At 41.1% G+C, this 21386-nt stretch overlaps 2 protein-coding genes across 4 annotated transcripts in view; one reads left to right on the forward strand and one right to left on the reverse strand.

Moving 5' to 3' along the window:
• The window catches only part of CBX5 (chromobox 5), a 34931-nt gene extending 23391 nt beyond the window's left edge, over positions 1-11540 (reverse strand). The window contains exon 1 of the mRNA XM_033117879.1: positions 11384-11540. The gene's annotated coding sequence lies outside the window, so the exon portion shown is untranslated. The remainder of the gene's footprint in view (positions 1-11383) is intronic.
• Positions 11541-12037: 497 nt separating this feature from the next.
• HNRNPA1 (heterogeneous nuclear ribonucleoprotein A1) lies at positions 12038-18574 on the forward strand. 3 transcript variants are annotated; one of them, XR_004424165.1, is made up of 12 exons: positions 12038-12195; positions 12740-12856; positions 13154-13300; positions 13429-13639; positions 13737-13829; positions 13914-14006; positions 14295-14369; positions 14584-14742; positions 15281-15436; positions 15694-15759; positions 18137-18206; positions 18432-18574. XR_004424165.1 is itself a non-coding variant. In XM_033117877.1 (11 exons), exons 1-10 carry the CDS (start codon positions 12181-12183, stop codon positions 15747-15749), a joined length of 1122 nt encoding a protein of 373 aa, XP_032973768.1. In that variant the 5' UTR covers positions 12038-12180; the 3' UTR covers positions 15750-15759; positions 15992-16703. The 3 variants fall into 3 exon arrangements, 2 of the variants coding, with proteins under 2 accessions (XP_032973768.1, XP_032973769.1); XM_033117877.1 differs by lacking the exons at positions 18137-18206; positions 18432-18574 and adding an exon at positions 15992-16703; XM_033117878.1 differs by lacking the exons at positions 14584-14742; positions 18137-18206; positions 18432-18574 and adding an exon at positions 15992-16703.
• Positions 18575-21386: the final 2812 nt, after the last annotated feature.

Here is a 21386-nt window from a genome sequence, read left to right on the forward strand (position 1 = left end):
AATATTCTGTAAAGAATGGCATGCAATTGTCTTGTAAATCTCCTGGACAGTCACAGATCAGAAGCTGGCAAGGATGACGACATAGTTCTGATGGAATGTGTCTTATCTTAACCTTGAAGTTACAGATCTGCTCAGGAGCAGCAGTAAGAAATGAGAAATGCACTCAGACAACGGAGGGGACATAATTCTCTTTTAGACAGTGCGACCCAGTGTATTAGGGTCAAATGAAACACAAAGCCAGATGGACAATTTAAGGGCTAGAGCCTGGACCAGATAAAACATCAAGACTGGTGGTTCACGCTGAGCTTGGGAGAAGGGAGCGTTCCGGTATGAGAAATGAGACATGGCAGGCAGGATGATGGAGTGATTAAAGTAGAATCCCGATACCAAGCCGGAGGAAAACAAGATGAGCCTCGGAGCGAAACCTTATCAGTATGGAAATCTCCATAGGAAGGGGTGAGCAGCTTCTCAAGTTTCTAGAGTCTTTCAGGTATAACAACTCTCAGCCCCTTCCTAAATGTACACAGGAACTCTCAACAACTACAGACAGATTCTGGCAATTTTTACTGCCCATAAGGACACAAGAAAAGAGCAGGCCCCACCAACCCTTCATATCAACGATACAAGGCAAATTCACCTTACGGGCCTCTGAGTGTGTGTTTGAGTGGGGAGGGGGAGAGGATGGAGGGGCACCCACACCCCTAAACCAGGGATCTGGTGAGAAGTCGGCCTTGGAAAAACATCAAAGAGCATATAGTCAGGCACAGTCAGAACCCACATTCCAAGTCGATGACAGGAGACTTCTTTAACAGATGAAATCTTCCAGGAAAAAATGGGAGGGGAGGAGGTGAGGAGGTGAAGCAGAAAGAGAGGGACCAAAAAAAATCCCACACATTATAAGGATAAAAGAAAAAACGTGTTAAAACTGCCAGTCCCCAGAAATTACAGAAATCTGGGGGAAACCAGAAGAACACATGATCGTGAAGTTTTGCATTAACCGATCCATCCCGGAAGCACAGAGCCACCCACATGGAGTATCTGTCCGCTCTGTCCGCTCTGTCCAGCTCAGGCTCTGTTCTAGCCCCTCTAGTCACTACTTTTCAATGCCAGCTGTCACGGGGGCTTTCCTTAGATCATGATGTGTATAGCCCATTTTACTTTCATCATTATTTATAAGCAAATACATATACACATACATATAAAACAACTCTAAATCTTTCTCTAAGCTTTCTTTGTATTATTTAAAGTCATGTAAAATAACCATGTAAAATAACTGGTTATTTTACACCGAACTATTTGGAGTGGTAGTCAGACCAATTGTCAAAATGCATAATCAATGAACTCTCTTCATTTTAGAGTTTCAATATAAATTTTGTAAGCCCACTAAGAAGGCAAAATCCTCCAGAAAGAAGCCATTCTAAAGAATAGGAGAGGGTGAGCGCATATGCAAAGCTCCCTATCATGTGTATTAATTAAATATGCCACAGATGGGGGTGACTTCAGTGGGCCCAGGCTTGAGAAATTCCTATTTCTCTCCTAAGACCCTTGGGGAAAGCTGGTGGCTTAGGTGAAGATTAAATTGTCAGCTACAGCATTGTCTTGAATGCGTCCTATATCTAGTCTATTATAACAAATAAAATAGATGAAAAGAAACCAAATTTACAAAACCATTTTAATCCGGTTCTTCGCTCTTTAAGGATGTAGAAGTACCAGTGGTTTTAGGTTTGTAACACATACTGCTTAAAACGTAAATACCCTCTATAAAGATGTTTTCTTCCACCAGATTTATGATTTCCAAAGTATTAGCCATGTGGCATTTTAACAAAAACACAGCATAGACATGCACATTATAGCTGTCCTGGCTGTCTCAGGTTTTGTTAAATTGGCTGATAACTATCACTCCACCTCCACCAAAAGCCCATGAGCACCCAATTCAAGAGGAGTTAAGAGCTTTTTAAATGTCTGTTTAAGAGACTGGATTAGAAAAGAGTTGCAAAGGAAGATTAACTGTGGTCGTTAACACCCCTATCATTAACAAGCCACATATAGACAACACAAACTTTAGTAATAGAGTGTGGAGAGAAGAAATGCTCTCCCTTTGGCTAGCACAGCTCCAGTTTGTGGTCTTTTAAAAATCAGGCCAAGGCGCTGCTTCAACCAGTCACAGAATGATTCTGGAGCAAAGTACCCTGTTTGTTGATTACCCGAGCCTCCTGCTCCAGTGAGCAAGGAAGTAAAGGAATTTTTATTCTTTTACATTAAAGCATATATATCATAAGTGGAGATAAAGGCTGCCTTCAAGCTCTGACCACCATTAAAAAATATAAATATGTACTAATGCAATTTTCAGAACTGCTTAAAATTTGTAAGTCTGGTTCACTGGTCTATTTAGCAGTAACACAAATTCTTGATATCTCATTACCAGATCACAATCCCACAAAATAATTGTATATGGGATGTTCTTTTCCTTTATTAAAATCTACTGAATTTCTTCTCTGAAGTGTCAGTCTTCTTTAAATCCAGTTAGGGCACACTTAAATCATCACCGGACAAAAGGTTAGATATCCAGTTTTTCCAAGATTTATGAAAAAGTAGAATTTGGCACCAGTGGCAAATGTCTTCCAGATGGTGCTTTCCAACAACTCTATCCTTGGAATGTACTGAACTCATCTCAAGACACCACAGCCTCAGGTGGGTGTTAATCTCATACTCACTCCTCTCTTAATTAAATGTGATGAAGCATGAACTAGTAGATCCTGTCACCTTTCACGAAGAACCTGGCGATTTCATCATAAATAAATCTTAAGAAAAATGGGTAACAGCAATGTTTGAGTATATTACCACGAATCTTAGATTTTTATATCGCACTTTGGCAGAACACGTTCACAAAATACAAAAAGGTTAAAGGAGAACTATAGTGTCCATCCCCAAATAAGATTATGGTCGTAAGGCATTTTTCAAATAGCCATAAAATTAAGACTGGTGCTTACGCTGGCATTGTCCAGATTTTGGACATCAGCAACCAAAGAGTTACAAAGGTCCCTTCAGGTCATTTCAACTAATCCTCTGTTTTAAGGAAGGGCTTCTACTATGCCAGACAATTTACATTCTCTCATATTCTAAATTTAGTGAAGACATTCAAGAGACATAGAAATTAATTTGCATAACCATGAACTAAAATCTCTAATCCCTCTAATTTAACTGTTGAGTTGGTATTAGAATTTAAATCAATATGCTAAAATCTGACTGATACATGCTGACAAAAAAGGAGTTTTGATTTAATTGGAATAAGAAAGATATCTCAGACTATAAAACTTCAGGGAGTAAAAGAGAACATTCCTTCAACATTGGCATAAGCTTGTGCTTTGCCACTACTTTTGGTGTATTTGCAACATGAATTATATTGAAGTCATAGCCTACAATTTAGATAAATAAAATCAAGCCAGTATTGAACTTTTTCCCATCCCATACAACAATATCCTTGGCAGCTCCTTGGCCATCTATTACAATCCTGACCAATTTCTCTCTGTGGCAATTTAAAGGCTGTAAAAAAATACATAATGGGTGATGACAGGAGAAACAAACCCACACCAGAAATTATTGAACCTTGTAGGTCTTTGCAGGTGTCTCTATTGACACTTAAGTGTGAGTTACTAGGCCACAATATCATAAAAGTGTGCTCTACACTTCAGATATATTGATAGTTAAATGCAAAGAAAGGCCCCCATCAGATCAACGGCTGGAGGGATGGCCAATCTCAGACCACCCAGCTCTTCCACGGAGCATTCTGGCACGTTACTTAAGACAAATAAGATGTTTCTGATTCTCTTTTTGTCCAGCTTCCAGCTACAATCCCAATTCAAATCCTATACCAAAGGGATGATTAATATAGTAGTTCTGACCCTTGCTCTAAAACGGATTGGTTGGTTATGGGATATTTATTGAGGGCTTAGTGAGTGTCAAGCATTGCATGGGCACTGAGTCTAGCCCAGTCTTCAACTTAATGGCGAAGGATTTTAACAGTTTCTCTTCGGTTGTCAGTGGTTGGCTCTGTCTCCAAAAGTTGTTACCAAAAAAGCTACTAAAGGGGCAACTTGTTAACAGTGGCAAGATCAGGACTAGGAATAAGGAGACGTGGGTTCTATCCCAACTAGATCACCTGAAGGTCGAACTTCACTAAACCTTAAGGGTATTAGGTATTTGCCCTACTTATCTCACAGGTCTGTGAGAAAAGAAAAAAAGAACTAGAAACACTTTTTAAAAACAAATAAAAGTTAAATGTCTGATAACAGATGAAGTTAAAAATAACAAATTCTTTAGTAAGTGTTCTTCTATTTTCCTGAAGACTTTATGTAGAATTGATATTATTTCTTCCATAACAATCTGGTAGAATTCACCAGTGAAGCCATCTGGGCCTGGACTTTTGTTTGTGACAATGTTTTTAACTACAAATTCTATTTCCTTAATAGATATTGGGCTAGTGAGGTTCTGTATTTCTTCTGAAGTGAACTTTGATAGTTTGTCTTTCAAGGAGGTGATTCATTTCATCTAAGACATTGAATGTGGTGGCACAGTTGTTCATAATATTCCCTTACTACCATTTTTTTTAAATACTTTTTTTAAAATTTATTTTAAGTGTGTTTTTCCAGGACCCATCAGCTCCAAGTTAAGTAGTTGTTTCAATCTAGTTGTGGAGGGCACAGCTCTCAGTGGCCCGTGTGAGGATCAAACCAGCAACCTTGGTGTTATGAGCGCTGCGCTCTAACCACTGAGATAACCGGCCGCTCTCCTTACTACCACTTTAATGTCCATAGGATCAGTAGTAGTGATATGCCTTATTCCTGACATTAGTAATTTGTATCTTGCCTTTCTTTCCTGATCAGATTTGCTCGGTTTATTAATTTTATTGATCTTCTCAAAACACTAACTTTCAGTTTCATTTTCTCTACTGTTTTTCTTTTATAATTCATCAACTACTTACTGCTTCCTTTCTTCTGCTTACTTTGCATTTAATTTGCTCTTCTTTTTTTAGGTTAAGATAGAAACACAGGTCACTAACTTTAGACCTTTTTGCTTTTTTAATTGAAGCATTTAATACTACAAATGTGTGGGGCAGCCAGATGACTCAGTTGGTTAGAGCACGAGCTCTGAACAACAGGGTTGCCAGTTCGATTCCCACATGGGCCAGTGAGCTGCGCCCTCCACAACTAGATTGAAGGACAATGACTTGACTGGGAGCTGATGGGCCCTGGAAAAACACTGTTCCCCAATATTCCCCAATTAAAAAAAAAAATTTAAAAAAACACTACAAATTTCTAAGCACTGCCTTAATTACATCTCACAAATTTTGATATGTCATGTTATCATTTGTTCGGTTCAAGATATTTTCTAATTTTCTTTGTGATCTGTTCTTTGGTCCATGGGTTACTTAGAAGTGTGCTGTTAAATATAATTGTAGATGTATATATTTCAGTTCTATCATATAGTTTGATGCTTTATCATTAGTTGAGCAAAATTTAGAATTGTTGTGATCCCTGTATCATCTAACCTGGTGTTAGCTATTTCCCCTACCTATCTCATGTCTGTTACGGAAAAAGAACAAGCAAACAGTTTGGGAAATATACAGGAAACAAAGTAAAATGTTGGATAAAGGAATTTAAACTTTAATGAATTTTCTGAACTATCTGTAAGTTTTATCTATGCTTGTCTCCGACTACTCATAGAAATGAGGTTTGCCTGTTTTATCAGATCCTGAGACATAATTTATTGTTGAAATACTGAATAAATTACACTCCATAATTCCATGTGAGGTGAATTTTACTGATTTAGGGATGAGAAACAAGGCACATGGAATTCAAGGATTTGCCTCAGAAACCAAACTTAAGATAATAGATTTCCTAGCCTGCCGGTTGACTTCGTTAGCACAGGGCAATTTATTCCGACATAATTATGCCTGCTGGCTTAGATGTGAATTTGCTTTATTCTAAGAAATGTAGATTACAATCAGAAAATACTTGAATTCAATTTGGTTCCTCCTCCATGGAAGAAATAATGAGGATATGTTATAAAAGTTGATCTTGAAATAGTCCTTTCAACAATACCACCTTAATCCCAAGCTTTCTAGTGTCCTTCCTAACAATAAAGCACTATAGAACAGGCACTCAGTAAGTCTGGAGAATAAGACTACATGTGAAAAAATTTTAAACTAGGCCCATGACCTAGTTCCAGGTAGAAAAATCTGTCAGTGTTTAATTTTGATGAACTACTCTTACTGCAAAGCAAATCCGATGATAACGGAAAATGGCCCAGCTAGTCCATCACACTGTTTTTAGAAAACCACACACAATTAACACGTACAGGTTTGTTATCCTGTGTTAATACCCCCAGGGAGATGACAACCAGTCAACAATTCAAGTCTTCTGTGTCTCAAGTCCTAGGCAAGACCACTACTGCACTATACTGGCCCAAAATGTTAGAATGAGTTATTGATTTGCATTTAAAATTACTGACTTCGAAAACAAACCCTAAGACACTTTAAGAGCCACTTTATGAGTATTAGGTCTAGAAGGCTGTTAGCTACCACATACCCAATTCCATCCATATAAGATGAAAAAACTAAGGACCAAGGAAGGCAAATGGCTCACCCAAGGTTACTGTTAATGGCAGTAATAGGAACCCAGGTTTCCTGAGACTTTTTTTCCCCCAGTTGCCTCTCATTTTTTTAAAGTAACCTTTTCTTTTTTTAATTAGGTAAAAATTGTTTGGATAGGGGTTTAGAAAACCAGGGTGTAACGGACTGCATGATGGCCCCCAAAAAGATATCCATGTCCTAATCCCTCCAACATGTGAATATTACCTTATGTGGTAAAAGATGTGAAAGGAGAAATTTATCCTGGATTATCTGGGTGGGCCTTAAATGCAATCACATGTATCCTTATAAGAGAGGCAGAAGGAATTCTGAAACAGATACAGAGAAGAGAATGTGAAGACAGCAGTGAGAGATGTGGCCACAAAATGAGGCTGACACCAGAAGCTGACGGGGCCAGGAAGGGACTCTCCCCTAGAGCCTCCAGAGGGGGCTCAACACCTTAATTACAGGCTTCTGGCCTCCAGACTTGTGAGAATCAATTCTGTTGTTTGAAGCCACCAAGTTTGTGGTAAATTTGGTATAGTAGTTACAAGAAATTAATACACAGGGAAAGTAAAATTTTAAAATCCATAAACTGGACATATATAAAACAAATTACTGATCCATAAAGAACTGTGCTTCAAGTGACCCAAGGACTGCCTAAAACCTCTAATCCTCATTTCAAAGAGTAAAATGAGGTAAACACAGGATGCAATTTACCCAAAAAATATTAAATGTTGACAGATCTGAGAAGACAAACTCAGAAAGGTTTAATATTTACGTAGCTGCTAAGAACAGTGTACGTTCCCCCAAAACATGCTAGTTGGTAGAGCTCCTGGGCAGACTAAACATAGGCAACAGTTGTCACTGTGGGTGTTCTGCCAAAACAAGTGTAAAGTTGTCATCAGAAATGAATATGTGGCTTCAAGTGGCTTACAGAAATCCAGCAAATCTGCGTCTTGGACTCTGCACAAGCCAACTCTTCTCAGGATGACCTGGACTCCTTCCCACTAGTACAAATGATCAGCTAAAGCCATCCTCTATAAGGAGGGAAGGAAAATCAAATTTATGTCACAAAAAAAAAAAATTGCTGAGTCCAAGTTCATGTGTAAATAGCAGCCATACTGAGTCAGTCACAAGTGATATCTCACACTATAATTTATTACTTTTAAAATCAATATTCACAGCTTTAGGCCCAATTTCATGTCAAGTGAATGGAAATAAAAATAGACCAAGTAAAAGAACAAAAAAGGAAAGAAATGCTTTACCAGGGGTTGTTACATGGGCTATTCTAATAAGATATATAAATCATGCTATGTGGTTAAATAAAATACCTCAATAAAAGCAAAAAACACTAGCCTTCCTCCCAAACCTTTGTACCCTGGATACCTTTTCTAGAACTACTGTCAGGGCTCTAAAACCACCAAAACTTTCCTAGACATATAAAAACCCAGTCACTTCAGAGGATGTTCTTTCTCTTTTGTTCAACCATCACCCTGCTCACCTACCACCCAGATAGAAGCTTTCTACTGATTGGTTTTCAGTGAAGGTGTGTTATTTTCTCTTTCAGGTTTGGCTGCAATAGTATGCCTCTAAGATCTAAGCACAGGTGCTTGAAATTTAATTTTTGTAACTCAGGCTCAACATTTTGTCGTGTTAACAACCAAACCAGGTTCTACAAAGGCAATGAAAAAAGTCTGAAGTTAGACAACGTGATAGTCTCAGAGTTTCAATGAAAAATTACCCACTAAAATTTACCCACCAGAGAAATGTTCATCATGCCTATTATGACATTTTAAGAGAATTCACAGTAAAACAAGCAATTTTTACTTGCACACCACAATAAACCAAGAACTCTATGTTCAAAGCCTGAAATCTTTCAAATGAAAATATATCAGACATCAAATAAGGGTTCACTGATTAATTTGTTTATAAATCCAAGTAGCTGGGGCCAAAGATGGGAGGAATAATCTCACACAGAGAATAATCTAAGGCGGCATAATTTAGTTACCTATTCTTTAGACCAGTTGTTTTTCTTTTTTCACTAAACTGTGGATCTGTACAGAGCTGTGAAATCAGTTCAGCAGAAAATGACCTGTATTTTTAAAAAAAGGAAATAGTGTACTGTAGATGCAAAAATGTCAAGAGTGCTTTGCACATTTATTTGTACAGTGAAACTTGTTTCAATGTGTGTACAGGGTCAATATAAAATATATTTTTTATTAAGGGTCAACATCTAAAAAGGTTTGAGACATTGATCCAAAAGAATCCCAATAAAGGGCGGCCCGGTGGCTCAGGCGGTTAGAGCTCCATGCTCCTAACTCCAAAGGCTGCCAGTTCGATTCCCACATGGGCCAGTGGGCTCTCAACCACAAGGTTGCCAGTTCAATTCCTCCAGTCCCGCAAGGGACGGTGGGCAGCGCCCCCTGCAACTAAGATTGAACACGGCACCTTGAGCTGAGCTGCCGTTGAGCTCCCGAATGACTCGGTTGGAGTGCATCCTCTCAACCACAAGGTTGCCGGTTCGACTCCCACCAGGGATGGTGGACTGCACCCCCTGCAACTAGCAACAGCAACTGGACCTGGAGCTGAGCTGCGCCCTCCACAACTAAGACTGAAAGGAAACAACTTGAAGCTGAAAGGCACACTCCACAACTAAGATTGAAAGGACAACAACTTGACTTGGAAAAAAAAAAAAAGAAAGTCCTGGAAGTACACACTGTTCCCCATAAAGTCCTGTTCCCCTTCTCCAATAAAATCTAAAAAAAAAAGAAAGAAAAAAAAGAATCCCAATAAAGGAAAGAGGCTTAACTCAGGTGAAAATGTAAGAAGCATCTGAGGCAAGTATATCTTTTTAAAAAAACGTATTTGCCATTATTTTAGAAAGCCAAACAGAAGATGCAATCAAACATGTTTAAATAGTAAACACCTTAATGAAATTTTCCTTCTATCCAATGGAACACTATATCTGAAGAGATAATCATTAGGATTTAGTAATCCATTTACTAAAAACCACCTCCTAAACACATCACCACCCATCTTCTCCCTCTAATTTCCAATTGGTAAAAGATTTTGACAAAATAATCAACTCTAGCATGTCAGTTTAGATCAATGGTTTTCAACTGGGGATTATTTTGCCCAAACACCCAACCCCCAGGACATCTGGCAGTGTCAGGAGACATTTTGATTGTCAAAAATGGGGGTGAGAGGTGAGATGCATTTGCAGGAAATGTCAATAGTGCTGAAGTTAAGAAACCCTGTAGATCAAGACTATTCTTTTCAAACCTATATCCTTTTAATTCTTAAAAATTAAGGAGCCGCATTTTGAGCATACCTACAAATACTTTATAAACAACGTGAAATAGGTTTGTCCTTTGGGAAGTGCCAGAGAACATGGAAATCTCTCTGTTCATATCTCAACTAAAATCACCTTTTATAAGTCAGAAATGTTCTCTAACCATAAGGATACTTCATATGCAATTGAACTCACGGCAGTATTCAAAGATTTTTTTCCCTTGACTCTAAATAAATACATCAGTGAGTAAAGCAGTATATATTCTGATACAGCCAAAATGTAATGAAAATTTCTGTATTTTAGTAAAAATCTTGGAATAAGCAGAATGGGCATTACCAACAGGGAATGGACTGCATCTAAAAATAAACACTTTTAAGGAAATATAATCAAAAGGCAATGAACTAACCCAGGTGATGGATGAGCCCTTCTGTCCCCAACACCCTAAATCAACAGACTTTAATTTTAATCACAAATTATTATTATCCCTGCAAAGATTTAAACATTAGAGATCTAATCTGCCTCAATGCCACTGTATTCCTGGGGGTAACACACTTTGGTCTGTAGCTTTCCAAAACTTTTTCTATGGACTTACAAATATCGAGTTGTATGTGGAAATATGTATTATTACGTAGATATTCCTCAGGCACCTTTTCAAGACAGTACAATCTCTATTTGTTCTAACATTTCAAGTCGGTCTTCCTAAAGAAGCTAGTTCTCAAAGTCAAAAGACCTTCTTCCTTGCTCCCCCCAAAACCTATGGTGGATGGTGGGATGTACTGATGTGTGTGTGTTGGAGGGGGCGGGGGGATGCCCAACTCGACGTACACAGGAGCAAACGTATCGTTTCCATACCAGGGAGGCTTATGCGATGGAGGCCTAAAGGCTTCGTTAGAAAAGTCATAGTGGATAAAATATCCATCCCGAAGCGCCATCACAGGCATTGAATCCCTTTCCTCATCAACACAAATCCAGCACCTCCGTCTTTTGGAGCGCTGATTGGACGACCCGGGAGAGCGCTCTCAGTAGGTTGTCCTCCTACTGGCTCCAGATTTGGTCCATCCATTTTACCGCCCAACTCCCGCATTTCCCATTGGAGTCAAACCGCTGCCTCTTAGAGGAGCCCAACCTACCGCGCGCTTCGTGCTCATTGGCTTAGTGAGACGCTGCTCAGAAGGGGAAAACCCGCCTCCCACATTCCGATGGCCCAAGGACCGATCAGTCGGCAGCTAAAGGCAGACCCAATTGGCCTATACACTCGCCAGTCAAACTCTTAGACGGCAAAGCTCCACAGAACTTACAGGGATAAAACATCCCGCCCCTGTTCTTCCATTGGTTGGCCGGACCCACCGCTCCCCCTCCGCTAGCCCCCACCCCGCGGTCCATTCATTTCACACAATAACGGGCCCATTTGGAGTCGGTTCAAGACCTCGTATGGGTAGGCAAGACTGTCCGCCACTTACCCGGGATCGAGACCGATCACTCACGCTAATGTCTTCCCTGTTCTTCTGTGGTGAGGCCGGACCACAAGCCACAGCTGCCGCCGCCTTCTGCGCAACGCCAACCGCCCGCCAAAACGGATCCTTCCCTGCGCCTGCGCGACCAATCCTGGGACCAGACCTTTTTCTCCGCCCATTACGCCTGCGCAAAACGAGGCACAACTCCCGCCACAACGCAGGCGCTGTAGGTTCGCCGCCGTCTCCCGCCCGCCATTTCACGTGTTCCAAGAGTCAAGCGGAACTTCTTATTGCGCCTGCGTAAACTCGCCATTTTACTACACATGCGCTCAGCAGGCGGTTGTTGCAAACAATAAAATTAATATGCTATTTTTTAATACACTGCATTAATCATAAATTGACAACTGAATAGAATGTAATATTCGGGGCGTGGAGAGCCAAAAAGTTATTCAAATACCTTCAGGATGTTCAAATATGAATGATTGGTTGGCTAGCCAATCACACTAGTCAGGAGTAACATTACACGGGAACCAATGGACTCCAAGGGGTGGAGACTACGTAGAACGCCCAAACGGATGACGTTACACAGCAATGCGGCACCACAGTCCAATAGTAGCAGGAAGCTATTTCAAATATCCAGTCAGAGCTACTCAGGGGCGGAGTCTACCAATGCCGTAAGCGAGGAGGCGGGATAAAACAGCGAGGCCGAAGGTAGGCTGGCAGATACGTTCGTTAGATCACTCCTTTCTGTCGGTGGACGCCGCCGAGTAAGCATCGTTAAAGTCACCCCTCCCGCGGTCGTCATGTCTAAGTCAGAGGTAAGATGCTCTGTCCAACTTAATTTTCTTCCTCGCTCCTTTCTGAGTTGGGTTGGATGCGGCCTGGATTGGTTGTTTGCGCCAGCCCATTCGGCAGTTCTTCGGTCACTGCCAGGGCCTACCCCTCCCGAAGTTCAGGTCGCCATTTTGTCCTCGTCGTCGCCATGAGGCCGCCGTTCTGCAACCCTTAGTTATCACGCCGGGTTTGGTCCTCCTGGTAAAACTCTTAGGCACAGTGAACGATTTTTATCTCGTCTCAGTGGGCGAGTTTTTTTTTTTTTAAGCAGCTGTGGTCCCTTATTGGCGATGCACTCCTCCCGCCCAGACCTTTTGTTGGCGCGTGCGTCGGAGGGATTGTAGGGGCGCATGCGCTCGCCGTTTCCCAGCCCCCAACATAGAGCCTCCCCAATGGGGAGAAGCACGTGGCTTGCTGCGACCCTCTGGAACAATAAGTGCTATGTACGTTGCTGTCTCGTTTCTCTTAATTGGAAGATGTTTTGCGATACAGACCGACATAACGCTTTCCCTCCCCCCCCACTCTTAGTCTCCCAAAGAGCCTGAACAGCTGCGGAAGCTCTTCATCGGAGGTTTGAGCTTTGAAACAACCGATGAGAGTCTGAGGAGCCATTTTGAGCAATGGGGAACGCTCACAGACTGTGTGGTAAGACCTGGAAGAGACAAAAGAGCACTGGAACTAGTTGATTTCATTGGCTTATCTTGTTATACTTACTGTCCGAATGCTTTTGAAGATTGCTAACAGGATTATAGTTGGAAGTAACTTGGCAAGGGAAGGTGAGGCTTTAACTGATTAAGATGTAAATAGATTTGTTAGATGGGTAAGATTAAGTTGAAGGGCTTTGTATGAGGGCTAGTATAAAGTTTCCTGCTACCTTATCCAAGGTAGAAATGACAGTAGTTCTTGGAGTCTTAATATGTGTTAAATGAATTAATATCTCAGGTGATGAGAGACCCAAACACCAAACGCTCCAGAGGCTTTGGGTTTGTCACCTATGCCACTGTGGAGGAGGTGGACGCAGCCATGAATGCAAGGCCACACAAGGTGGATGGAAGAGTTGTGGAACCAAAGAGGGCTGTCTCAAGAGAAGTAAGTGTTTTTTCTTTCCGTTAGTCATATAGAAGTGTGCTACTAGGTGGATGTTACGTTCAGGGATGTTGGCAAACTTTAATACTGATTTTGCTGATGTAAGTCACTTAATTGGATTTTTCCTTTAGGATTCTCAAAGACCTGGTGCCCACTTAACTGTGAAAAAGATTTTTGTCGGTGGTATTAAAGAAGACACTGAAGAGCATCACCTAAGAGATTATTTTGAACAGTATGGGAAAATTGAAGTGATAGAAATCATGACTGACCGAGGCAGTGGCAAGAAGAGAGGCTTTGCTTTTGTAACCTTTGATGACCATGACTCTGTAGACAAGATTGTCAGTGAGTATCAGATGACTGGTATTTACCAAGGGGTTTGAAATCCATATCTTTCTCTAAACCCTGAGAATTGTCCCTTTTCATTGTTGAAATTTTTTAGTTCAGAAATACCATACTGTGAATGGCCACAACTGTGAAGTAAGGAAAGCCCTATCTAAACAAGAGATGGCTAGTGCTTCATCCAGTCAAAGAGGTGGGTTTGTTGCTTTTAGTTAAACCTTAAATAAAGGTAACTGAGCAATTACAATCTGTGGTTTAACACTTATCTCTTCTTAAGGTCGAAGTGGTTCTGGAAACTTCGGTGGTGGTCGAGGAGGTGGCTTTGGTGGGAATGACAACTTTGGTCGTGGAGGAAACTTCAGTGGTCGAGGTACATGTGGTTCTGCTTTATTGGGAATTAAGGGTAAGCTTGTGATGTAATTACCTGCCTGACTTGTGCTTTTTACAACCTGCAGCTCTATGTAACTACTGACTGGCATTTCTAAAGTTACAGTTTTATCCAAATGTAGTTCTGGTTTCTGCTAATCAGAAGTTAAAATCTTTGGTGTGGAAATCATTTTAGTAGTACAGGAACTGCTCCCTGAAGTAGACTTGAAAGGCTATAATTATATGTGATGCACGTACTCCGAACCTGCTTTAAAACTCCACTTTCTTCCAGGTGGCTTTGGAGGCAGTCGTGGAGGAGGAGGATATGGTGGCAGTGGGGATGGCTATAATGGATTTGGTAATGATGGTACGTTTGTGTGGTTTTTGTTTCTTTAGGAATACATGGGTGGAAAGTTTGTGGTAACCTATAGTCTATACTAGGTTAGTAGAGACTAAAACTAGTGCATGACAAGCTGAACTCTGACTATAACAGCATGTGACCAGGCTGTTACCCATTATGCTTAAACAGATTTTGATTGTTGAATACTTTTGTCTTATTGAGAAGAATTGTATTCTTGTAGGTGGTTATGGAGGAGGCGGCCCTGGTTACTCTGGAGGAAGCAGAGGCTATGGAAGTGGTGGACAGGGTTATGGAAACCAGGGCAGTGGCTATGGCGGGAGTGGCAGCTATGACAGCTATAACAACGGAGGAGGCGGAGGCGGCTTTGGCGGTGGTAGTGGTAGGTATCCAGTGATCCAGGTACTTGGTGCAGTAGCTAGATTAGCCTTGTAGAATTTGTGCCCGTATGGGGATTTGGTGCTCTTAAAGCATTATGTGGTACGCTGCATGGTATTTTTTAATGGACTTGCTGTGCTACCTCCTCCTGGCTTTAAGCTGGGGCCGCCTCACTCCCAAATAGATGAATAAATGGATAGTGGCATCTTCAGCTGGAATCAGATTAGCTTCTAGCAGCATTTAGTATCTTTGGGACTTTAGGCACTTAGTTGATGTATCCAGCATGTTTGCAGTGCCCCTGAATGGGTAAAGGCCTTCAAAGGCTAGAGAATGTTCTGTGTCGTGGTGAGTTGGGTAAATTTTTTAAAATACTGGATTATTCAACTGAATGCCTTGCCAAGAAAGGATGAAATACAATCAAGCATTGGAGCCATCAGTTTGGGAGGAAGGCAGGCAGGTCATGTGACTTCCACTCTGAACGCTAGAATTCAGAACAGTTGTCTTTGTTAAGTAACAGATAAAGGACCTCTTTCCATTCCTAGGAAGCAATTTTGGAGGTGGTGGAAGCTACAACGATTTTGGCAATTACAACAATCAATCTTCAAATTTTGGACCCATGAAAGGAGGGAACTTTGGAGGCAGAAGCTCTGGCCCCTATGGTGGTGGAGGTCAATACTTTGCCAAACCACGAAACCAAGGTATAATAGGTGTTTATAGTATTGGAAGGCTTAGTGTACCTATAACAAATGAGTAAAGAATATATTAAGTATTTAGGTGATACTGCGTAGGCAATCAAAAGCTGACAATTTGAAGATTTCAGGATACTATAGTGACTTGTATTTTGCAATCAAACTGAAAAGCTTAAATTCTCAAGTTTGGAGTTTGTTGATTGAAATATACAAGCGTTAATTATATTGACACTTCGCAAGTTTAAAGGAACAAATTTTATTCTTAGGTGGCTATGGTGGTTCCAGCAGCAGCAGTAGCTATGGCAGTGGCAGAAGGTTTTAATTACTGCCAGGTAAGTAAACACCTTTTTGTGTTTTGACTTAGTTTTTACAATTGATAATAAACCCAGTAACCCTAATGTAGCTGAGCAGTGCAACATAGTTAACATTATAACTGCAGTAAAATTGTGGATATTAAGTTAATGTTCAGATCAGCAAAATTTGTGGAAAACAACTTGCTATTGGATTGTAGCCTTGAGTCTTAATATGTTTAGATTAACAACTTTATTCCATATTGTTCAACAGGAAACAAAGCTTAGCAGGAGAGGAGAGCCAGAGAAGTGACAGGGAAGCTACAGGTTACAACAGATTTGTGAACTCAGCCAAGCACAGTGGTGGCAGGGCCTAGCTGCTACAAAGAAGACATGTTTTAGACAATACTCATGTGTATGGGCAAAAAACTCGAGGACTGTATTTGTGACTAATTGTATAACAGGTTATTTTAGTTTCTGTTCTGTGGAAAGTGTAAAGCATTCCAACAAAGGGTTTTAATGTAGATTTTTTTTTTTGCACCCATGCTGTTGATTGCTAAATGTAATAGTCTGATCATGACGCTGAATAAATGTGTCTTTTTTTAAATGTGCTGTGTAAAGTTAGTCTACTCTGAAGCCATCTTGGTAAATTACCCCAACAGTATGAAGTTAGAATTCCTTCAGGGTGATGCCAGGTTCCATTTGAAATTTATTTACAACCTGCTTGGGCTCAGTCAGAAGCCATTGTCTTCAGAAACCTTGGTGTAGTTGAATTGACAGTTACTGTGTTGGTGATCTGGAGCTCACCATTAAAAGGATCACCCAAGCAGAGTCTGGAGTTTATTTGGTGATTAATGATTGTTGGCACATCCTATGCAATATATCTAAATTGAATTATGGTACCAGATAAAATTATAGATGGGAATGAAGCTTGTGTATCATCCATTATCATGTGTAATCAATAAACGATTTAATATCCTCTTGAATGGAATGACAACTGTATGGATTTGGGACTGGCAGAGCTTTGGACTTTCCCTACCCACTACCCCTGGTAATGTTGAATGCTGCTATCACAATTCGAGTTCAAAACTCTGCCAGAGAATAGAAACGAGCTGCTGGCTAATGCCACCCTGTACATCCACAGATTAGAAGTATTTGGGAGACGTTTTTAAACTGACCAGCACAAGTAAAAATTTTTTACTCTTAACACAAAAACAGGCTTACATTAAAGGAAAACTGCAGTTTGTTGTGGTTGGGTGGGTCTTTGTAGTGGTTTATAGATTAGCCACACTAGTTTGGAGGTTAAAATTAAGGAGATATTGAGAAACTGTACTGCTTATAAACATGCTAACTGCAGTTTTCCTTTAAACATGGCACAAGATCACACAACCATCCTAAAATGTTAATTGTGTAGAAAATGATTTCTAAACCTTTTTAACAGTTATCCAATCATTGTTATTTGTACATAGGTTCTTTTGAGCCCTCTCTTTGGTACCCTCAATTTCAGTGCCATTGTACTTAGTAGCATAGAGATTTGTTTATCATTAGGACTGTGTATTCCATCCCATGGGTGTGTTGCTTGGAAGTTTGGGGGGGGAGGGGACGGTGGGGGGAATTTGGGTGGGAGGTGGAGGGGGGTGGGAAAGGATGGATAATACAGTTCCATGGGTTTGATACTGGCTGAGTTTGCAATGGCAGGTGGAACCTTAACTATTAAGGGAGTTTGCAGATACCTCAGGATTCCTGACAATGCCTTTAAAGATCCAGGAGAGATGTTCAGCTACTAGGAACTGCTAGCAAGTATAGCGCGAATGGCTTCGAGCTCAGACACTCTACAGCTGAGAGTAGACACTTGTGGTATGTGGAGTACAGATAAGCCAGGGGCAGGCCACGGCACGCTCCATGAAAGCTAGGAGGGAGTGAAGTTTCAGTGACCATCGCAAGGAAGGAGGCAGACCAGAGTAAGGCACCCCTGACTCTTAGGACTAGCAGTCAGAACCAGGAGGAAAGGTTTTATTGCTATGCTGGTAGGTAAGAACAGATTTTACTTACATCCATATAGTTATCTAAAATCCAGTTTTCTGTTATATTTTCCTTAATATATTGAGCCAAAATTAGTCCAGTTAAGCTGAACTTGGTTTTTCTGGAGATGACACCCTAGTCTTGGTGGCTCCCAATTGAAGGAAGTGAGCACTTAATTATCTCTGTTGTGCTAATATATATTCGCCCTTTAATTTTTATTTTCTACCTTCCTTTGACCCATTTCCTTAAAACAATGGCTCAAAGTAATATATTAGAATCTTCCCCAAAATGATGGTGGGAGGGGGGGTGGACCATTTATGGGGGGGTGGGGGGTTTAGCTTGAGTTGGGACTTGGTCTCAGAGAAAAGCTAGTTCTAAAGGTTGTTTGCTTTTCTAGGGAGGAGTCAGCCACTACAGGCTTATCAACTCTTAAAAAACATACATCTGCCCAAGTTCATGGCTAAAAGGTAAGTTTTTATAAAGTAATGATCAATAAAAGTACTGCCAAAGTAAAGACTGACGCTCTGTCTCAGAACCCAAAAAATGAGATCTTATATAATCTGGTCTAATAGAAAACTAGCCAGCAAAAAGTTACTAAAGTAACTGGGTTCCCAGTAAGTAAAGAGAATGGATGTGATTGTAGAATCTTGCACTTAATGTAAATACTTCATAACTTTGTTTTCTTTTTACAGGAACATCCTTATGAGGACAACCTTTATCTGAGCCACTACTTCATTTTCACTGCCATGCAGTTTTCGTTAGCTGCTCTGCAGCTTGAATTAATCATTCAATTTTAGGAATGAACTTTTTAAATAAAATGCATTTAACTTGGTTCTATTTCTTGTTTTCCTTTTCTCCCTTTGTGATACAGTAAATAACTTGATACCGTACTCTCTTAACCGTTTCAAGTTTGAGAATGGGAAATAATAGATGGCGACATACCGGGCATCTGGTAAACCAGAAGACGAGCAGAATCAATCTAAATAGTCACTGCATTTTGAAGCTAGCAGTTTATATAAATGCTTTAAACAACCACAGGTTGACACTCAGATTAGGGTGGGTTGTTCGAACTGATTGTAATACGAAATATTTAAAGTTTATCCCATTGGCACCGTTATTGACTGAAATCCAAGAGAAACTGGCTCTGCAGGAGTAACTCTTGACCCAGAAGTAAGCTACTAATTTGCTCCACTGGAACATACCCCTTTTCTAGCTCTCCTGTCAAGGAAAATAATCAAATTTATAAAAGCGGGCACTGCTGCCGAGGTTCTAACTAGAGCTATGTCTGATGTGAAGTTCAGGAGGGACATAGTGGATCTCGTCTTTGGCAAACAAGTATGTGTATGCGTTGGCTGTTACCTCAGGCTTCACAAATAAAAGCCAGGGGTAAGAAGAATATGGAGGGCAGCCAGTTAGCTCAGTTGGTTAGAGCATGGTCCTCTTAAGGTTGCTGCTTCGATCCCCACAAGGGCCACGGAGCTGTGCCCTCCACTAGATTCAAACAACCACTTGGAGCTGATGTGTCCTGGAAAAGCAAAAGTTTTGAATAAGGAAAGGAAGGAGGAAGTCTTAGCTTCTCAAAGGTAATGAACCTTTGAAAATTTTTAGCAATTTAACATTTTAGCAAATGCTTAGCATTTTTTCCTACCATCCAGCCTCAATTTTAACCTAGCGAAGGGGGTGAGGTGTGTGTGAATCCATCATCCATTGTCATCTTACTGCTACTTAAATTTGTGACTTGAAATTAACTAGCAGTAGTTTCTGTTTCACGCAATCCTGGTTTGGTGGGATAGGATAACTCAGTTATCAGAGTTTGCTAAAAGCATTCCTGTTGAAAAACTTAATGCTTCTATTAACATTCTGTGTACGTGGCTACATGCTTTGCAGATAAAACTTAGATGAGGAAATAGACTCAAGGAAGATAATTAACCCTGTTTAAATTACTGCAAACTGGTTCACGTAACCCAGGTCAGTCTCCAAAACTACCTTCCACCTTTTGCTTTAGGTAGGCACATACCCAGTGTGTACCTGATGGCCTTCCCCACAGTGGTGTATCCTTAAGTGCAGGGCTTTTTCTCTTCACTATCTCCAGTGCCTAAAATAGTACCTAGAACTTACTAGGTGCACAGTAAATACTGAACAAATTTATAAATTTGCCTCTGAGTTACCAGCTTTGTGAGCTTGTTAGAATGAAAAAAGTCAGTGATGTCCCTTAAGTGTACTAACCGTTTCTGAACAGCTAACCTCAGGCCCTACCTTTCACAACTTGGTCCCACATTTTCAACTTTTTGAGAAAATTGACAACTTGTCTGGACTGTCAGATCTATTCGGAAAGGGAAGTTTTTAAGTTGCTTTCATTCCCTGAACCTAGCCTAGAGATCACCTTCAGGTGTAGGCATAGAGATTCCACATCTCTGATCACTTTCTGCCTTTGTCTCACGACTGGAGTACATCAGAACTTGTAAGGTTTCCTAATTGGAATGGAGATAGGAAAGTTGGAGAGAAGTATAAATAGAAGCAAAATACCCCAAATACATGCTTTGTGTGATTCAGTTACAAGAAGGGGAACCACCCAGTTCCAAGCAAGGAAATGAATGTGTCAGGGAGCTTTGACGACTTGGATGTGACATCTGAAATTTTCAAGAAAAAAGACACACCAAAGACCTGGGGAAGGGGTGTGGGAGGAGGCAAAAGGAACTGGGTAGGGGCGGCCATATGGCTCAGTTGTTTTGAGCGCGAGCTCTGAACAACAGGGTTGCCGGTTCGATTCCCACATGGGCCAGTGAGCTACACCCTCCGCAACTAGACTGAAGACAAACGAGCTGCTGCTGAGCTCCCTGAGGGGCAGCTGGATGGCTCAGTGGGTTAGAGCATGAGCTCTCAACAAGGTTGCAGGTTCAATTCCCGTGGGCTGTGCCCCCTGCAACTAAGATACTGTGACGACTAGGAGCTGAGCTGTGCCCTCCCCAACTAGATTGAAGGACGACTTGGAGCTGATGGGCTCTGGAGAAACACACAGTCCCCCAATATTCCCCAATTAAAAAAAAGAAAAGGAACTGGGTAGCATCTCTAACATAACCAGGGAGATAGAAAACTTCTCCGAAATGCACATTGTACTCCACTGTGGAACAGGTTTTACCCAGACCTGGGTGTGAAATCCCCTGAAACATTGGCTCCAATCAAATTCATTCCAGTCAAGAGCAGATCACCCGGTCTTGTGTGAAAGCTTTGGCACATCAGGCCCCAGGCTGCAGGAATCCTATAAAAGTAGGCAAGGAGGGGGGAAATGTAGAAAAAAAGGCCTGTGGGCATTTTAGGCTTTTCTGTGTTCCTAAGATTGAGAAAGAAGAAGCCTAAACCTCAGGGACCTTGCACAGAGAATCTAACCAGCTTTGGCAGCAATCCCAGCTCTGTAAATAGGGGACCACCAGGGAGGGTGGGGTTCTTCAGATCATTCATGGCCTCTGGCTCTGAAAAGGAGGATGAAGGCGGTAGATCTCCACACGCTGCTTGAGCCCAAAGTTTGTACCACTCATATAGAGCAGTAGGGGAAAGAAATGAGCTCCTCCCCGCCATCACCGAACAGTGAACACTGAGAAGAGCTCAGCTTCATCACCCTCCCTCCAGAAGGAAGACACAGTGGAAGG

Source organism: Rhinolophus ferrumequinum, chromosome 10 (assembly GCF_004115265.2).
Source record: "Rhinolophus ferrumequinum isolate MPI-CBG mRhiFer1 chromosome 10, mRhiFer1_v1.p, whole genome shotgun sequence".
NCBI classification, from domain to species: Eukaryota; Metazoa; Chordata; class Mammalia; order Chiroptera; family Rhinolophidae; genus Rhinolophus; species Rhinolophus ferrumequinum.